The sequence below is a fragment of the Aquarana catesbeiana genome, linkage group LG12, assembly GCF_042186555.1.
Source record: "Aquarana catesbeiana isolate 2022-GZ linkage group LG12, ASM4218655v1, whole genome shotgun sequence".
In the NCBI taxonomy this organism is placed as follows: Eukaryota; Metazoa; Chordata; class Amphibia; order Anura; family Ranidae; genus Aquarana; species Aquarana catesbeiana.
In genome coordinates this window covers 64,851,679-64,872,748 of record NC_133335.1, presented here as the reverse complement: position 1 = coordinate 64,872,748, position 21,070 = coordinate 64,851,679, and the positions used below count along the sequence as shown (strand labels likewise).

The 21,070-nt window shown below is 41.8% G+C and overlaps 1 protein-coding gene across 1 annotated transcript; it reads right to left on the bottom strand.

Annotated features, from left to right (window-relative positions):
- Window positions 1–10,266: 10,266 nt before the first annotated feature.
- LOC141114338 (keratin, type I cytoskeletal 10-like) lies at window positions 10,267–16,868 on the bottom strand. Its single transcript, XM_073607956.1, has 8 exons — window positions 16,701–16,868; window positions 16,052–16,134; window positions 15,084–15,240; window positions 14,633–14,791; window positions 14,300–14,425; window positions 13,907–14,124; window positions 13,375–13,481; window positions 10,267–11,027 (listed from the first exon to the last, which is right to left on the bottom strand). Exons 1-8 carry the CDS (start codon window positions 16,866–16,868, stop codon window positions 10,930–10,932), a joined length of 1,116 nt encoding a protein of 371 aa, XP_073464057.1. The 3' UTR covers window positions 10,267–10,929.
- Window positions 16,869–21,070: the final 4,202 nt, after the last annotated feature.

The following is a 21,070-nucleotide window of genomic DNA, read 5'->3' as shown; positions in this document are numbered from 1 at the left end:
CCAGTGAAGCACTTCAGAAATCTTTTTGCTTTCTCCACTGCCAGGTTACACTGTTTGCTCATCTTCGATCATCTGAAATAAGCTTGTTATGTCAAGGCTGCCGTAAATTGAATGCAGCATGTCGAGTTGATAGGCAGTACTGTCTGTCAAACTTGGCTGTTCAAGTCAATGGGGCCACGTCGCCACCATGAGCTAAACCCTTGGCAGCACATTAGCCTCATTATAAATTTCTGTTCATCAAAAAAAACAAAGCTAAAAAAAACTCCTGAACGCAATGTGAAAGCAATCCAGCATGGATAGCTTTTCAGAGGCTGGACTAGTGTGGACTAAGCCTAATAATGGCCATTTTTACACCAACCTTTTATATATATATATATATATATATATATATATGTAAATGGTGTGTATATACACACAAACTATATTGTCAAAAGTATTGGGACACCATCCTTTACACGCACATGTACTTTAATGGCATCCCAGTCTTAATTTGTAGGGTTCAATATTGAGTTAGCCCACCCTTTGCAGCTATAACAGCTTCAACTCTTTTGGAAAGGCTGTCCACAAGGTTTAGGAGTGTGTCTATGGGAATATTTGACCATTCTTCCATAAGCGCATTTGTGAGGTCAGGCACTAATGTTGGACGAGAAAGCTTGGCTCACAGTCTCTGCTCTAATTCATCCCAAAGGTGTTCTCTCGGGTTGAGGTCAGGATTCTGTGCAGTTCAGTCAAGTTCCTCCACCCCAAAATCACTCATCCATGTCCTCTCCTCTCCTGGCTTTGCCCCTCCTCCCTGGGCCAACTGATATTAGTGGGAGCCATTGGTTCCTACTCCTGTCAATCAACTGTAGTGACGAGGGAGTGGGGGGCGGTGTCAATTGATGGAGAAGTGGGGATAAGGAGCGAGCCTGCATGAGTGCCAACCATTGGAATCAGTTTCCAATTGGGGGCACTAGCAAGAGAGGAGGAGCCATGCATGTCAGTGGGGGACCCAGGAAGAGGAGGATCAGGGCCGCACTGTGCACAGTACGGGTAAGTATAGACATGTTTGTGTAGGAAGAACACTGTATGGCTAGTCATTATATTCATATGCAATCTGGGAATTTGGTGCTAGGCCCCTTTCACACTGGGTTTTCCGATCAGTGTCTGTTTTGCAGGCGGATTGGAAGGCTCACACATTCCTATGGACAGGCAGGTATAAATGGACTTGTGTCTGTTTACAACCGCCTACCTTTGGGTCCCGTTTGGGTGGAGCAGATCAGAGATAGCCGGGTGTAAACAGACAGTGGAGTCAGTGGAGTGGACAGTGGAGTGCCTATAGAGTCATCCACCCACTCCGATCAGCAAGGGATCATCTCACAGATCCCTGGCCTGCTGATTGGAACAGAGTCTGTCCCATGTGATTTTTTTTGGGACTGCATTATATGATTTTTTTTTTACATTGTATTTCTTGTTTTGATTGTTGCATGGCACAATTTTTGGTGATTTTCTCTTTGTAATTGCAAGCTTGTATTCGGATGTCACATATTCTTAATTCTTGCTATAGACACTTTTTTTTGCAAATGTATTTTTTTTTTTATATTGTTTTTTATTTTATATCTTTGGGTGTAAATCACTTGTAAATGTCAGCTGGCTGTCCACATACACTCATAATTTGGTTGCATATACAGTAACCTTCTTTATTTTCAATTTACATTATTCATGCTTTCTTTGTACTGTACCTTTTACAGAATTAATTTAAAATATCAGAGTAAACCTGTAATGATTCTTACCCTAATAAACTGCCACTTGAGTTTATTAGGTGCCTGCAGGTGACCCCAAGATCCCTGAAATTCTGGGTCATATTGGGAATTGGAGGTTTGGTCCACCTATACCCACTGTCACCTATTAGTAAGGGTGGTAATTACAGTCAAGAGATAAAATGAGGTGCAGTTGGTGGGAGGGGACAGGACAAATCTCTGACTTTCTAACTGAAGTCAATATTTGCATAGTAGCTCATCACTTGATTCTGAGTTCCCTGGGTGCTCTGAATAAAAGCTGAATTTTCTTGCAGATGCTTAGAAGCCCCAGCTCACAAAGCTGTTCTGTATCCACTTGACCTCCAAGAAGACTTTACCCTCTTCATGACCAGGGCATTTTTTTTTGCTATTCGGCACTGGGCTACTTTAACTGGCAATTGCGTGGTCATGCAACTCTGTATGCAAATTACATTTTATTAAAAATAGAGCTTTCTTTTGGTGATATCTGCCCACCACTGGGATTTTTATTTTTTTGTGACACAAACGAAAAAAGATGGAAAATGTAGAAAAAATTATATATTTTTTTTATTTTCTGCTATAAAACATATCCTATAAATAAAATTTAAAAGTCTAATTTCTTCATGAATTTAAACCAAAATGTATTCTGCTGCATGTCTTTGGTAAATAAAATCCCAATAAGTGTATATTGTTTGGTTTGTGTTAAAATTATAGCATTTGGTATCTTGTAAACTGGAACGTTTTTTTTTTTTTTATACTAGTAATGGCGGGACTGTGATAGTAATGCCCCGTACACACGGTCGGATTTTCCGACGGAAAATGTGTGATAGGACCTTGTTGTCGGAAATTCCGACCGTGTGTAGGCTCCATCACACATTTTCCATCGGATTTTCCGACACACAAAGTTTGAGAGCAGGATATAAAATTTTCCGACAACAAAATCCGTTGTCGAAAATTCCGATCGTGTGTACACAAATCCGACGGACAAAGTGCCACACATGCTCAGAATAAATAAAGAGATGAAAGCTATTGGCCACTCCCCCGTTTATAGTCCAGACGTACGTGTTTTACGTCACCGCGTTTAGAACGATCGGATTTTCCGACAACTTTGTGTGACCGTGTGTATGCAAGACAAGTTTGAGCCAACATCCGTCGGAAAAAATCCTAGGATTTTGTTGTCGGAATATCCGAACAAAGTCCGACCGTGTGTACGGGGCATAACACTAGCTGATGCTGGCTGGAGGGTACCCTAACTGACTGACACTTATACATCAATAGTGACACTAATACTAATATTATACACTGTCACTGTACTAATGACAGGGTAGGGGTTAACATCTAGGGGTGATCAAGGGGTTAAATGTGTACCTTACAATGTTTACTGTGTGAAAGTCCGCCAACAAATGTCCGATGGAGCGTACACACAGTCGGACTTACCGCCAACAAGCTCACATCCAACATTTCCCACCGGAAAATCCGATCGTGTGTACACGGCATATGTCCGTAGGGTTCAATATTGAGTTGACCCACTCTTTGCATCTATAACAGCTTCAACTCTTCTGGGAAGGCCATCCACAAGATTTAGTAGTGTGTTTTGTGCACTGCTGCACAATCATGTTGGAACAGGAAGGGGCCTGACCTCAACCCGATAGAACACCTTTGGGATGAATTAGAGCAGAGACTGCGAGCCGGGCCTTCTCATCCACATCAGTACCTGACCTCACAAATGCGCCTCTGGAAGAATGATCAAACATTCCCATAGACACACTCCTAAACCTTGTGGACAGCCTTCCCAGAAGAGTTGAAGCTGTTATAGCTGCAAAGGGTAGGCCAACTCAATATTGAACCCTACGGACTAAGACTGGGATGCCTTTAAAGTTCATGTGCGTGTAAAGGCAGGTGTCCCTACCCCTGAAACGTGTTAACTGCATCTGATGTACATAATCAATAAATGTTCCAAAAAGAACTTTAGATTATATATACTTTTGTATTAGGCACACCCATCCAAGAATGTATTTATGAAGAAGCAACATTGTCACCCTAGGACAAGAAGTGTATTAAGACTTTAGAAATCTTCCCTCCCTCCTCATCTCCATAACCATGGGCGTCCGCGAGGGGGGGTCAAGTGCCCCCCCAAAGCAGATGCACAGGGTGCACTGCACCCAGGCGCCGCGAGCTGAGGCAGAGGAGGCGTGCCAAAGCAGTCAGTGCTGCCCGGCTTCTTTCATGGGATCTGCACATACAGGTTCTCAGTCTCCAGGAGCTTTAGGCAGCTGTGTATGGGAGGGGTGCTGATGTCATCCTGCAGGAGCCCGGGAGGAAGGAGCTCTACCATGCTGCTAAAATTAGGTCAGTAAACAGGGGTTGTGCAGAAATGGGTTTACTTACACCTAGTAAAGGTACACAATAACCACAATAGATACCACATCACAGGTCTCATGCCCACCATCAAGAAGTTCAGATAAGATGGATACAAGTTTATACATCTACCATATTTTTTCTACTGAAAAAAATGTTTGCTGATAATTTTTACTACCTGTACAAAATATATGACATTATTCTTTGCAAAGTATTGTTATAAATGTATTGTTTTATTTTTGTTTGTTTTTTTTTTTTTTTTATGATTTCCTTTAAACTGCATGTAAACATGATAATTGTTTAACAAAGAGTAATGAACCGTGAATCCAGCGTCATACAGTAAACAATTATCATAATTACAATGCTGCCATACTTAATTTATAGCTTTAATTATTTTTTGGTGTGAAGGTACTGTTTATCTGTGGCATTCATAAGCCACGCTGTTACATGATAAAGGCGGGCACCCAACATCAACTTGCAATGTTAACAGACTGGGTGAAGCCTGTGCAAGCGTCTGGAACATCATCTTGCATCATATACTTTTTATGAGTTTTTCTTACTGTTAATTAGCCTGGGTTTTTACTGTAATATTAAAGACAACATGTGTGTGGCCAAGTGGAAATATTGCTCCCCCATATGTCTGGGATTGGAAATACCACTACGGTAGTCAAAGGGCCCAGTAGCAAATGAACAAAAGTCTTCTCTTGCAACTTTTGAAATAAACATGGACACAGTCGCTGGAGGAGAGCTTCATCCCCAGGACAAGGCACACAGTCCAAACTCTGGATTCGGCTGGTTCTCTGTACACCAACTTCAGCGACCTCTTGTCCCAATAAGCCAGGCAGAGCCTATGCATGTAATCTTCTTTAGTGCTCACTATACCCTTTCCTAGGACAGAGTAGACACCAGGTATACCAACCCTCATTGAATGAATAAAGCCCCCTCAAATGCCGAGCATCTCTCCCTTTTTTTTGACTTACCATCAGATAATAAAGAAAATATGGCAAACATTTAGGATGAACAAACAGCCTTTCCTATTGGTTCCTCTTCTATTGGTAAAGTAATCCATTCTAAGTGACAAAAAGCATCTTTCCTTCATATAGTGCATCCGGAAAGTATTCACAGCACTTCACTTTTTCCAAATTTTGTTATGTTACAGCCTCATTCCAAAATTAATTAAATGTATTATTTTCCCTAAAATTCGACAATCAATACCCCATAATGACAACATGAAAGAAATTTGTTTGATATCTTTGCAAATTTATTAAAAATAAAAAAAAACAAAAAGTCACATGTACATAAGTATTTACAGCCTTTGCCATGACACTCAAAATTGAGCTCAGGTGCATCCTGTTTCCACTGATCATCCTTGAGATGTTTCTACAACTTGATTAGAGTCCACTTGTGGTAAATTCAGTTGATTGGAAATGATTTGGAAAGGCACACACCTGTCTATATAAGGTCCCACAGTTAACAGTGCATGTCAGAGCACAAACCAAGCCATGAAGTCCAAGGAATTGTCTGTAGATGCACTGAGACAGGATTGTATCGAAGCACAGATCTGGGGAACATTTCTGCAGCATTGAAGGTCCCAATGAGCACAGTGGCCTCCATCATCTGTAAATGCAAGAAGTTTGGAACCACCAGGACTCTTCCTAGAGCAGGCCGCCCGGCCAAACTGAGCGATCTGGGGAGAAGGGCCTTAGTCAGGGAAGTGACCAAGAACCCAATCACTCTGACAGAGCTCCAGCATTTCTCTGTGAAGAGCGGAGAACATTCCAGAAGAACAACCATCTCTGCAGCACTCCACCAATCAGGCCTGTATGGTAGAGTGGCCAGACGGAAGCCACTCCTCAGTAAAAGGCACATGATAGCCTGTCTGGAGATTGACAAAAGGCACTTGAAGGACTCTCAGAGCATGAGAAACAAAATTCTCTGGTCTGATGAAACAAAGATTGAACTCTTTGGCCTGGATGGCAAGCATCATGTCTAGAGGAAACCAGGCACCGCTCATAACCTGGCCAATACCATCCCCGCAGTGAAGCATGGTGGTGGCAACATCATGCTGTGGGGATGTATTTCAGCGGCAGGAACTGAGAGACTAGTCAGGATCGAGGGAAAGATGAATGCAGCAATGTACAGAGATATCCTTGATGAAAACCTGCTCCAGAGCACTCTGGACCTCAGACTGGGGCAAAGGTTCATCTTCCAACAGGACAACAACCCTAAGTACACAGCCAAGATAACAAAGGAGTGGCTACGGGGCAACTCTGTGAATATCTTTGAGTTGCCCATCCAGAGCCCAGACTTGAACCCAATTGAACATCTCTGAGGAGATCTGAAAATGGCTGTGCAACGATGCTCCCCATCCAACTTAACGGAGCTTGAGAGGTCGTGCAAAGAAGAATGGGAGAAACTGCCCAAAAATAGGTGTGCCAAGCTTGTAGCATCATACTCAAATAGACTTGAGGCTGTAATTGGTGCAAAAGATGCTTCAACAAAGTTGAACAAAGGCTGTGAATACTTATGCACGTGTGATTTTTTTTGTCATTATGGGGTATTTTAAGGAAAATAATTAATTTAATCCATTTTGAAATAAGGCTGTACCATAACAAAATGTGGAAAAAAGTGAAGCTCTGTGAATACTTTCCGGATGCACTGTATATCCTGGTGTTCAATCAGTTCCCAAAAATAGGTGACTTTCTCTGTCCTCCTATCTCTTTTATTTCCAAGGGTAATTCCACCCAAAGAGAGACGAAGGCTTATTGAGACTGAAGAAGGAAGGGGTATGTAGCATAAATCTAATGGTTTTTATATTGCGATAAATCAATCTGGAACAGGGAGGAAGTTTAAAAATGTTAAAAATGGGAAAAAAAATAAAAAATATAAACACAATTATGCTCTGTTGTGGTAATGTTTATCAGGAAAACGTTGGCTTAGGGGTAAGGAGGCATTTGCCAATACTAAAAATTTATGTTGGGCTGGTGGCCTTTGTGGAGATACGTTCAGAAATTGATCAGAGAGGTGCCTGCAGTCAGTAGCAAATGGTGGACATTATATAGCTACCAGCAACCCATGCTTATGCCGCATACACACGGTCAGAATTTCCAACAACAAATGTTCGATGTGAGCTTGTTGGCGGAAATTCCGACCGTGCGCAGGCTCCATCGGACATTTGTTGTCGGAAATTCCGACAACAAAAATTTGAGAGCTGGCTCTCAAATTTTCCAACAACAAAATCCGTTGTCAGAAATTCCGATCGTGTGTACACAATTCTGATGCACAAAATTCCACACATGCACGGAATCAAGCAGAAGAGCCACACTAGCTATTGAACTTCATTTTTTCTTGGCTTGTCGTACGTGTTGTACTATGCAGCTAGGTATATGGGGTCTCCGTATCACAGGATTGGTCCCAGTTACTTTTGGGGGAACCAACCACTAGGGAAGGAGCCTGAACACCAACCCCCTTGCTACCAGAGGACCTGTCATCTTCGCCAGGTACCATGCTTTCTGGCTTCTGTACATTCCCACCAGTTTATGGTTACCTGTGGCAACAACTCTCCTGCTTTAATGCTCCTGCCGATTTAATCTTTTGTAGTGGCTTTCCTCCTGTAACCCGTATGAGTGCTTTACAGGCCCTGTTCTTATGATAAGCCAAGTACCATTATGCACTCCTTTTATGTAACTTCAGACCAGGCATGAAACAGTTAACAACTTTTCTGATGATTCAGCAACACAGTTCAACAGCACAGCACATTTGAAACAGAGTCCAGGCTTAACTACCTAATGTAAGCTGCCCAGGTTTATACCTTCCAGAGAAACAAAGTCTATTCAGCAAAAGTCCATTATGGTAGGTTCCTAGTCTAGGATGAATCGCAGCAGGTTGACCCATAAGGGAGGCCTACATGTTGCAGCAGTTCTTCCTCTGTTAATCCCATTGGGAAAAGAGCTCTGAGCCCTCCCCTAGTATTTATGTGGCTTGCAGCAGAGGGCAGAACTCAGAAAGCCAGGGAAAAGAGTCTAGACACAGTTAACCACTTCTCATACTGGGCAGCCTGAACTGTTTGCATAACTACAGAGTACAATGAATACAACACTAGAAATACATTTACTGACACCCCACAAGCATCTGCTTACACGTCTCCTTGTATTCTCCCTGGTTTTATTTCTCTACTGTGTTTTATTACTTTGTTGTCAGCATGGTAATTTCACTCCTATCCTGTCTTAATGATTGTTTGTTCCTGTAAATAATATCAAGTTAACCCTGTTGCTGCAATTCTTTAGGCAGATCTCTTTGCAGGGCTTGCCCTGTTCCTTTGCATTTTTATTGGTGTGCCCTGAATGTTGTGTTCATTTCAGGGCGGGTCATCACTGGGGACGAAAGAGGGACCCAACATCTCAGCAGCTTGCTTTTAATAGCCTGGGGATAGCTTAGAGCATCTCTATTCATGACTCGTTGAATCAACAAGACAGGAGGTGTTGAGAAATCTCCCCAGTGAGGTCACTAAGAAAAAAAAAGTATGGACTGAATGTCTCCTTGAAAATGGACTTGAAAGTATATATAAAACATAAAATAGTTCAATCTCAGTGTTTGTTGATGATACATAGCTAAGCAGGCCAATAATTTAACAACAAGATATAACAACTTTACAAGAAGACCTAGTTAAAATAGAGGCACGGACAGCTAAATTGCAGATGAGGTTCAATGTAGGAAAATGTAAAGTAATATACCTGGGAGCTAAAAAATATGCATTGAAGTTACATGTTAGGGGGAGAACCTCTGGGGAAATCAAGGATGGAAAAGGATCTGAGGGTCCTCGTAGAAGACAGACTTAGCAATAGCATGCAATACAAAGCTGCAGCAAGCAAGGCCAAAGGCCAGCAGATTCTTAGCATGCATTTAAAATGGTAAAAGAGATAAAACTATAATTCTGACACTTTACAAAACTTCGATTCAGACAGTTTTCAGACGCCTGCCTTTACATACACATGAACTTTAATGGCACCCCAGTCTTCGTTCATAGGGTTCAATATTGAGTTGGCCAACCTTTTGCAGCTATAACAGCTTCAACTCTTCTGGGAAGGCTGTCCACAAGGTTTAGGAGTGTGTCTATGGGAATGTTTGACCATTCTTCCAGAAGCACATTTGTGAGGTCAGGCACTGATGTTAGATGAGAAGGCCTGGCTCGCAGTGTCCGCTCTGAATATATCCCAAAGGTGTTCTATCAGGTTGTGGTCGGGACTCTGTGCAGGCCAGTCAAGTTCCTCCAACCCAAACTCGCTCATCGATGTCTTTATGGACCTTGCTTTGTGCACTGGTGCACAGTCACGTTGGAACAGGAAAGGGCCATCCTCAAATTGTTCCTACAAAGTTGGGATCATGAAATTATGCAAAATGTCTTGGTATGCTGATGCCTTAGGCATTTCCTATACTGGAACTAAGGGGCCAAGCCCAACCCCTGAAAAACAACTCCGCACCATAATCCCCCCTCCACCAAATGATTTGGACCAGTGCAAAAAGCAAGGTCCATAAAGACATCGATGAGCGAGTTTGGGGTGGAGGAACTTGACTAGCCTGACCTCAACCCGATAGAACACCTTTGGGATGAATTAGAGCGGAGACTGCGAGCCAGGTCTTCTCGTCCAACATCAGTGCCTGATCTCACAAATGTGCTTCTGGAAGAATGCAAAACATTCCCATAGACACACTCCTAGACTTTGTGGACAGCCTTCCCAGAAGAGTTGAAGCTGTTATAGCTGCAAAGGGTGGGCCAACTGAATATTGAACTCTACGGACTAAGACTGGGATGCCAGTAAAGTTCATGTGCGTATAAAGGCAGGTGTCCAATACTTTTGACAATACAGTGTATCAGCAGACTCTTTTCAATATCTCTAAAATGTTCCTATACTAATCAACAAAGGTTTTAGGGAATGGGGTCTCTGGTTCACCTGACCAGTAACTAGGAAATACAGTAAGTGTATATTAGAAGCAAAAAGCACAATGTAATGGCCACATCTTCAAGAGTGTGGTCCAGTTAATCTGCCCTCACTTTTTCTGGGATGGTAGAAGGGTATACCATCAAGAGACACACCCAAACATAGATACACACATAGGTGTTCCATCTACACATACACACAAATATACATAGGTACTTCATTTGTACACCCACATTGGTACCTTGTCTATACACACACACACTTACATAAAAACACACATGAAAGTCAGATTTATTATCATTGCACATAGCAGCATTTATTAAATGAGAAGAAGAAAATACAGTATTTCATTGGACATTTACATCTTTCACTGAGCCAATGGTGACAGATAGAAAAGCACCTCAAGACAAATGTGGTAGGAAATTAATTTTTTAGAGCACACATTAGACTGTTAGGGATAATAGATAGAGGAATAAAACAGCTCTACACATTTTTACAAATTACATTTTTTTTGTTGACCAATCAGAATCTCCATTTTATTTTTTATTTTTTTATCATTAAAGAATTTTTATTGAAATTTCCATACAAATAACAGAAAAATTAAAGGCAGCTGGTTTTGGTATATAACAATCAGGTACAGCAGTAAGAATCTCCATTTTAATTTAACTGAAAAATTAAAATATAGATATTTTTGGTTGGTATAGGCAAACAGATGGTTCCTTTAACCTATTTTTTACCCTTTTTTTTTTTACAGTGAAGCTATTTCACCCACCAGTATGTGGTTCACTGTGACCTGAAAGATATCTAATCGCTAACAGGATGATATTTTAAACTGTTGTGTACCAAACGTAAGATAGCAACTAGATCTTTCTGGTTTATTTCTTCTGATGGATCTCATTCACATTGGTTGAGACATTTCTGCTGTCCATTCTGTCTTCAGCAAATGCGGTCCCTGGACTGCTTCTTCTGTGATCTGAGAATAGGAAAGAGAAAATGGTAAAGCTTAGGCCCTCACACTACATGGTTTTGGTAAATCTGAAGACAAAAATCTGCAGAAAATCTAATGGGGCGTACACACGGTCGGGCTTTTCGGCTACAAAAGTCCGACAGCCCGTCCGACAAACTTTCGACGGACTTTTGGCGGACTTGCGGTGGACTTTCTAACAAACGGACTTGCCTACACATGATCACACCAAAGTCCGACGGATTCGTACGTGATGACGTACACAGAACTAAAATAAGGAATTTGATAGCCAGTAGCCAATAGCTGCCCTAGCGTGGGTTTTTGTCCATCGGACTAGCATACAGACGAGCAGATTTCTGGGTCCGGCGGAGTTACAACGTAAAGATTTGAAGCAAGTTCCAAATCTAAAGTCCGTCAGATTTGCAACTGGAAAAGTCCGCTGAAAGTCCGGGGAAGCCCACACACGATCGGATTGTCCGCCGGATTTGGTCCGTCAGCGTCCGTCGGACTTTTGTAGCCGAAAAGTCCAACCGTGTGTACGCCCCATAACAACAGAATGACACCTCAACAGAGTCTGATGCAGCTGCGCACCCCAAAGTAAGTATTACAAAAAAGAAAAAGGAAGTTCCCCGTGGGGCTTTTTAGCAGCAATTATAGATCAAAAAGGAAATTCGTAAAAATTTATTTTATTTTATTAGCAAAATACTCCGAACATGATTTTACAGAAGTTTAAAACATGAGCTCCGGTTCACATAATACGAGACACAATGGGTAAATTCACAAATCAAGCGGTAGACTTTCCGATGTTGGAGAAAACATTTTTCTCCAACATGGAGAAAACATTTTTCTCCAACATCGGAAAGCACAAATATAATTATAATCTATATTGTAGGCAGCATTGTCATATGTATGCCCTTTTTAATCCATTGTGATATAATCTACCGCTTGATTTGTGAATTTACCCATTGTGTCTCGTATTATGTGAACCGGAGCTCATGTTTTAAACTTCTGTAAAATCATGTTCGGAGTATTTTGCTAATAAAATAAAATATATTTTTACGAATTTCCTTTTTGATCTATTGCTGCTAAAAAGCCCCACGGGGAACTTCCTTTTTCTTTTTTGTAAAGCTTAGAGTAGAATGAAAGGCAATTTTTTTTTTTTTTTAAGTTTTGGACAGAGCGGAGATGGATTAGGACATCTGTTTTTAGTGTTTCTTTTGCCCCACCCCCCCTTTTCCCTGATTCACCGTAGATTCACCGTCTGCATTTGTCCTGTTTACCGTCATCATCAAAAGTGAAATTTAAAGAAAATCCCCAATCTGGGGTTGTCTCCAGAACAATAATAGAGGGGAAATCTTTGAATGAGGAATCTAGTTCTGCTGACCTTGGGGGCCCCAATGGATTCCCTTAATTTGCAGGCATTTCATCTAACTTCCTGTTTTGGTGAAGGGATGGAAAGTAAAGGTAGATCTCCCAAATGGGACACAGATGGCAAAAAAAAACTTGACAAGGGTTGTAACCATCCTTGACTCTATCCAAAATGAAAAAAAAAAAGCTTTTCCTACAGTTCTTCTTTAATTGCTTATTAATGTCTGATATGAAGAACGAGGAATAGTGGCATACAGAAACCCAGAGAAACCAATCAAAGACTAATATTTTAAAGTGCTGATTCAATATCAATATTTCAGATTAGAGTATTCTGGTGCCAGGATTGCCACACACAAGCTTTTGGTGCAAGAATGCATGCTATCAGTGCAGAGGCCTACAACAGACAGGACAAGGCAAGTATGCGGTAGAATAACAGTCAGATATTGTTAACAGTCTTTTTAAAACCAGCACTTCTGTACATCCCAGTTTGGGTCATGGTCACTGCGTTTTGGCCTAAGTGAGATCATGGGATTCTTTCCATTAGTGTCTCCAGAGATATATTAAAACAGAGTCAACCTGCCAGCAACCATCCATTGGCTGGGCTGACCCTTTAACTGCATATACACATAAATCACCAAAGATGGAGCTTAGTAGATGTTGCTGCTGTGTGCCAAGTTTTTCTTGGTGTTGGAAAGGGAAAAGTTTACTGACCCATATGGTCTGTTTCATTAGATAGCAAAACCCGTTTGCTTTTGTCGCTGTGAAATGAATATGACTAGCTGCCTTGGCTCATGCTGAAGTGATTAGTAGTGGTTCAAGTTGGAGATGCCAGCCAACAAAGCTGATAATATGCAGATCAATATATTATGGGTGCAATAGGTGTGTGGTGACATCAAGTACATAGGGGTTTAGGGCCTTGATATGATTTCCATCCATACATTAGTATAGTTAAAAAAAAAATGATTATGCTACATTTTTTTGTACTTACCTGAGACTGAAGATGAAGCTGACCTTCCTCCTTGTCTTGATGAAAAATTACCATTGCCATGACCATTATCATTACTGTTACCATAACCATTACGGTGCACTGAACTTCTGCACAAAAAATAAGAAATTGGCATTGCTGAAATGGGGATGTACACATTGTTTATAATCAATTCAAATATTTAACAATAATACTATATAGCATAAACAAAGCCATCTTAAGATATTGGCGTAATCATCTTTAGCTAATTCTGTACCAGAAAAGTGACTACTGCTATGTGGGGAGGGTGGAAACACTAATCATCACTTCTTGATTCCTTAAATATTTGCAAGTACAGCTGTTTGAATGACAATTTGGGTGTCCAGGCAATCACAACAAGTAAATTGTATGTTTCTTTGCAAAATTACAAAAAAATAAATAAATAAATAAATAAATTATATATATATATATATATATATATATATATATATATATATATATATATATATATATATATATATATATATATATATATATATATATATATTACACCTACCTTTCTTCATCTTCTAGAAGCTTGTGGTAAATGTCTATCTCATTCTCCAGCTTGCTTCTGATGTCCAGCAGAAGCTTGTACTCTCGTGACTGGGTTTCCAGTTCATGTCGGAGATCAAACAGCTGATCCTCAAGGATCATCACCTTGTCTTGAATTTCAGTCAGCTCATCATAGTATCGACCTTCTGTCTCTGCCAGTGCCTTCTCCAAGGAGTTTTTCTATTTATTTGAGGGAACATTTATGACTTTTTATTTAAGAGAAAAAACATCTCAGGCCATTACCAATACACCCATGGTATAATCCAAAATCCAAATAGAATCTTCAGTATAAATATAGAAGTATAAAATCTGTTGGGGGTGCTAAATGTATATAATATTGGGATTAATAATGTACCGTGGCACACTGTGTCTGCAGTTCTATCTCCAAATTCTGTACAGTGCGTCTCAGCTCCATAACTTGACTCTTTTGTGACTCAATCTGTTCATTGCTATCAGATATCTCGCTCTTCAGCTCGTTGATCTAAAACAGAAGGTACAGAATTTTGCAGTTAAAATACACATCAGGAAATTGAGGATGCACAAGCATTTCATCGGGGTTGAACTGGAGACCCCCTCCTGCTAAACAAATGGGAAGACCATTACCACAACAATATGATTTTTTTTCCTCCAAAGAAAGTATGTGTTTTCATTTTAGTGTTGAGGGAAAACATATTATCAGTTAAGTCACCTGTTGCTGGTATTCTTCCTCGGCTTTTTTGCGATTTGCTTCAGCCAACTCTTCATACTGAGACCTGGTATCATTCAAGATTTTAAGAATGTTGAATCCAGGAGCAGCGTCCATCTGGACTGTCACGTCACTAGAGACACCTTGCAAGGCCTTCATCTCCTAGAAATGATAAGTTAGTCAACTGATAACTAATGTCAGTGACAAACACATTCCTAAGTGTATAAATACATGACTTGTGTTATCTTCCATGTGTACTCTACAAGCAGTAATAATAACTATTATATTTATGCACAGATCTATATTAACATAAAGCTTTGGTGGGTTAGCACTAGAGGAAGGAAATGTAAAATAATGTGCCTATGCCAATATGAATTCTAATAATGCTACTGGTTTGACCTATACTACCCAAATCTGTCTATCAGCATATGTATACGGCTAATGCATATCTTACCTCTTCATGGGTTTTCTTACGGTATGCAAGTTCTTCCCTTAGGCTCTTAAACTGAGCTTCAAGTTTGGACTTATCATAGGACAAGTCATCCAGAACGTTACATAAACCAGAGACATCGGCATCCACATTTTGAAACAGGCTGCGTTCACTTTCATACCTGAAAACACAAACCATCATTCGTAGGGATGATGAGATATTTTTTTGTCTGCAATATTCTTTTAGTAGCCAGGATTGCTGATCATGACAACAGTCTCCAAAGCAATATTAGCCCTACCATTAAATATACAATACTAGTATAGTACATAAATAAAACTTCACTCAACAAAACACACACACATTTGCAGTGAATACATTTCATAATACATTTTTTTCTTTTGGGTAGAGTAGGGCAGGGTTTGAGCCTCACCAAATTTTTTGTACAGTTTGCGTTCTTTGCTAGAAGTTCTCCCCAAACCTTGTCACAGGCCTTCAAGTGATTCTCCATAAGACTATATAAAGAATGAACTAAAGAGAGGAAGCAGAAACCTGCTCTATTTCACCCTAAAATTATTCGGCTTAGATCCAATTTGGTGCAGAGATCAATTTTGTAAATATTTTCCAAATTTATTGTATTCTGGGAGCTGCAGTTCACATTTGTTGCCGGCAGGTGGTGCTGTGTACCTAGAAAACGGGCTTTAACTAGCTTTGCGTTATTTATTTATTTTGTTTTAGTACTGTTATAATTGCATTAAGGAGGAACTATACACCTTAAACATTTTGTCAAGTGGTTAGGAATATGAAATTTTTTTCAGTCCATTTGCCATTATGCCTCACTATACACAGTCTTGTTAGACAAATCACTTTTTGTTAGATTTAGGGTTTACGTACATTAGAACAGCATTTAGTTATTGACTGATAGCAGAGATTTGTTTTTAGATCAAATTTACTGTTACGGAAATTGCATAACTGTGTACTTTTTTTTCACTTACTTTGCTTTGAAATCATCTGCAGCCAGTTGAGAATTGTCATTTTCCACAGTGAGATGATTATTATCCAAAATAGAAGAAAATATCTATAAGAATATAGGGGGAAACAAAATAGGATGAGCTTAACATGTCTAAGCACCTTGGATTTCAAATAATAAATCTAGACTGTAAAAAGCTGTATGTAATATAATGCCTATGAATAATGTAGCAAATTTGTGCAATTTTAACATAGTGTAAGTCACTCCTTTAGTTCATAATAAAAAAAAGCTGATTTGATAATCACAGGAAACGTGCCTTGCAACACCTTAGCATTAGTGTGTATTGGCTGTTGGTATATCATTACTCTTACTACATTATTGTGTTTAGGCCTAGGAGGTGCCCGTAACTGTCCTGCAAAGCAATTGTGGATCTGCGTAAGGATATATTTATAACTTTATATTTAAAATTTCACAATGTGCATTTAAGTCTCATGTTTTTTTCACTATGATTCATATCTCTACAACTAATGTACAGTTGTCTTTAGCAACACACATCTAGCAGCCCTGAAGAGTTGTCTTCCTGTTTTATGATAATAGGGTTTGACCAATAGAAATATGTTTCTTTTATACAAATTCAATAGGTATAAGCTTATAGTAGTGGCTGGAAGGCTTACCTTATCTTTAAGTTCTTCAATGGTCTTGTAATATTTAGTGTAATCGACTTTTTGAAGTTTATGGGTTTCATACCAGTTTTTTATCTTGACTTCAAGTTCTGCATTAGAGTCTTCTAGAGCATGCACTCTGTCCATATAGGTAGCCAAGCGAGAGTTAAGATTCTGCATGGTTTCCTTTCCCCCAGCTTGATGAAGACTAACTTCTCCAAGGGAACAATTGCTAAAGCCTCCTCTTTGCCCAGAATTTCCGTCACAGACTCCACCGGAGCCTTGATGGTTAGCTAAACTTCTGCTAGAAAAGCCCCCTGTTGACCTGCTGCTAAAACTACCACTATGGCTTCCATTCTGCCCATCAAAATGACCACCCCCTAAACCAGTAGATCCTCCAGAGCTACCAACATGGTCCCCACTTTGAGCATTTCTAGAGCTGCCTCTATGTCCTCTGGAGCTGTCTCCATAGCCTCCACTTTGCCCTCCACTGGAAGAACCACTTGTATATCCACCAGAGCCGTCACCATGACTTCCACCTTGCACATTCCTAGAAGCGCCAGCAAATCCCCTGGAACCACTGTCATGGCCTCCATGTTGCCCTCTATTAGAGCCACCTCTATTTCCATCATAGCTGGCATCTTGGCTTCCACTTTGTCCTCCATTTGACATAGCAACATGTCTCCTAGAACTATTGTCATAGTCTCCACTATGACCTCTACTGGAGCCACCTGTATATCCACTAGAACTTACACCTTTGCTTCCACTTTGTTCACCCATGGACACAGCATCATGTCTTCTAGAACCACTTTCATAGCCTCCACTTTGCCCTCCACTGGAAGAACCACTTTTATATCCACCATAGCTGCCACCATGGCTTCCTCCTTGCACATTCCTAGAAGAACCAGTATATCCCCTGGAACCACTGTCATGGCCTCCACTTAGACCTTCACTAGAGCCACCTATATATCCACCAGAGCTGCCACCCTTGTGTCCACTTTTTCCGCCCATATACACAGCATCATGTCTCCTAGAACCGCTGTCATGTTCTTCACTATGACCTCCACTAGAGTCACCTGTATGTCCACCAGAACTGCCACCCTTGCTTTCACTTTGTCTGCCTATGGACAGAGCATCATGTTTCCTAAAACCACTGTCATATTCTCCACTATGACCTCCACTAGAGCCACCTGTATATTCTCCAGAGCTGCTATCCTTGCTTCCACTTTGTCTGCCCATGGACACAGCATCATGTCTACTAGAATCACTGTCATATTCTTCACTATGATCTCCACTAGAACTACCTGTATGTCCACCAGAGCTGCCACCCTTGCTTCCACTTTGTCCGCCCATAGACACAGCATCATGTCCCTTAGAACCACTGTCATGTTCTTCACTATGACCTCCACTAGAGCCACCTGTATGTCCACCAGAGCTGCCACCCTTGCTTCCACTTTGCCCGCCCATGGACACAGCATCATGTCTCCTAGAACCACTGTCATATTCTCCACTATGACCTCCACTGGGGCCACCTGTATATCCACCAGAGCTGCCACCCTTGCTTCCACTTTGTCCGCCCATGGACACAGCATCATGTCTCCTAGAACCACTTTCATATTCTCCACTATGACCTCCACTGGGGCCACCTGTATATCCACCAGAGCTGCCATCCTTGGTTCCACTTTGTCCGCCCATGGACACAGCATCATGTCTCCTAGAATCACTGTCATATTCTTCACTATGACCTCCATTAGTACCACCTGTATGTCCACCAGAGCTGCCACCCTTGCTTCCGCTTTGTCCGCCCATGGACACAGCATCATATCTCTTAGAACCACTGTCATGTTCTTCACTATGACCTCCACTAGAGCCACCTGTATGTCCACCAGAGCTGCCACACTTGCTTCCACTTTGTCCACCCATGGACACAGCATCATGTCTCCTAGAATCACTGTCATATTCTTCACTATGACCTCCATTAGTACCACCTGTATGTCCACCAGAGCTGCCCCCCTTGCTTCCACTTTGTCTGCCCATGGACACAGCATCATGTCTCTTAGAACCACTGTCATGTTCTTCACTATGACCTCCACTAGAGCCACCTGTATGTCCACCAGAGCTGCCACCCTTGCTTCCACTTTGTCCATCCATGGACACAGCATCATGTCTCCTAGAACCACTGTCATATTCTCCACTATGACCTCCACTGGGACCACATGTATATCCACCAGAGCTGCCATCCTTGCTTCCACTTTGTCCGCCCACGGACACAGCATCATGTCTCCTAGAATCACTGTCATATTCTTCACTATGACCTCCATTAGTACCACCTGTATGTCCACCAGAGCTGCCACCCTTGCTTCCACTTTGTCCACCCATGGACACAGCATCATGTCTCTTAGAACCACTGTCATGTTCTTCACTATGACCTCCACTAGAGCCACCTGTATGTCCACCAGAGCTGCCACCCTTGCTTCCACTTTGTCCGCCCATGGACACAACATCATGTCTCCTAGAACCACTGTCATGTTCTTCACTATGACCTCCACTAGAGCCACCTGTATGTCCACCAGAGCTGCCACCCTTGCTTCCACTTTGCCCGCCCATGGACACAGCATCATGTCTCCTAGAATCACTGTCATATTCTCCACTATGACCTCCACTGGGGCCACCTGTATATCCACCAGAGCTGCCACCCTTGCTTCCACTTTGTCCGCCCATGGACACAGCATCATGTCTCCTAGAACCACTTTCATATTCTCCACTATGACCTCCACTGGGGCCACCTGTATATCCACCAGAGCTGCCATCCTTGCTTCCACTTTGTCCGCCCATGGACACAGCATCATGTCTCCTAGAATCACTGTCATATTCTTCACTATGACCTCCATTAGTACCACCTGTATGTCCACCAGAGCTGCCACCCTTGCTTCCACTTTGTCCGCCCATGGACACAGCATCATGTCTCTTAGAACCACTGTCATGTTCTTCACTATGACCTCCACTAGAGCCACCTGTATGTCCACCAGAGCTGCCACACTTGCTTCCACTTTGTCCGCCCATGGACACAGCATCATGTCTCCTAGAATCACTGTCATATTCTTCACTATGACCTCCATTAGTACCACCTGTATGTCCACCAGAGCTGCCACCCTTGCTTCCACTTTGTCCACCCATGGACACAGCATCATGTCTCCTAGAATCACTGTCATATTCTTCACTATGACCTCCATTAGTACCACCTGTATGTCCACCAGAGCTGCCACCCTTGCTTCCACTTTGTCCGCCCATGGACACAGCATCATGTCTCTTAGAACCACTGTCATGTTCTTCACTATGACCTCCACTAGAGCCACCTGTATGTCCACCAGAGCTGCCACCCTTGCTTCCACTTTGTCCGTCCATGGACACAGCATCATGTCTCCTAGAACTACTGTCATATTCTCCACTATGACCTCCACTGGGACCACATGTATATCCACCAGAGCTGCCATCCTTGCTTCCACTTTGTCCGCCCATGGACACAGCATCATGTCTCCTAGAATCACTGTCATATTCTTCACTATGACCTCCATTAGTACCACCTGTATGTCCACCAGAGCTGCCACCCTTGCTTCCACTTTGTCCGCCCATGGACACAGCATCATGTCTCTTAGAACCACTGTCATGTTCTTCACTATGACCTCCACTAGAGCCACCTGTATGTCCACCAGAGCTGCCACCCTTGCTTGCACTTTGTCCGCCCATGGACACAGCATCATGTCTCCTAGAACCACTGTCATATTCTCCACTATGACCTCCACTGGGACCACCTGTATATCCACCAGAGCTGCCATCCTTGCTTCCACTTTGTCCGCTCATGGACACAGCATCATGTCTCCTAGAATCACTGTCATATTCTTCACTATGACCTCCACTAGAGCCACTTGTATATCCCCCAGAGCTACCACCCTGACCTCCACTTTTCCCTGCCTTGGAAATGCCACCATGTCCACTGGAACTGCTATCATAGCCTACATTAGATTTACTGCTTGAGTAAACACCAGAAGAACCACCAACAGAGACACTACTAGAACCACCTTTCTGATTTCCAAATGAGTCATTTCCTGAACCATGATCAGACACAGAGATCAAGTTTCTTCTGTGGTCACTTCTGTTCATGTTATTAGCTGTTTCCCTATGTTCCTGACCTGAACCACCATGAGTGTTTTCCTCGCCATAGTTTCCAGCAGAAGTTTCTCTAGCATTTGGCTGCTTTTGTGTATTACTTCCAGGACCAGTAACGTGCTCATCACTGTGGACACCAGAAGATGTATGCTGATCATCTCTATCTTCACAGCCTTCACTTTGTCCGCTTGATGTTGAAGTCCCATGAGATTCCT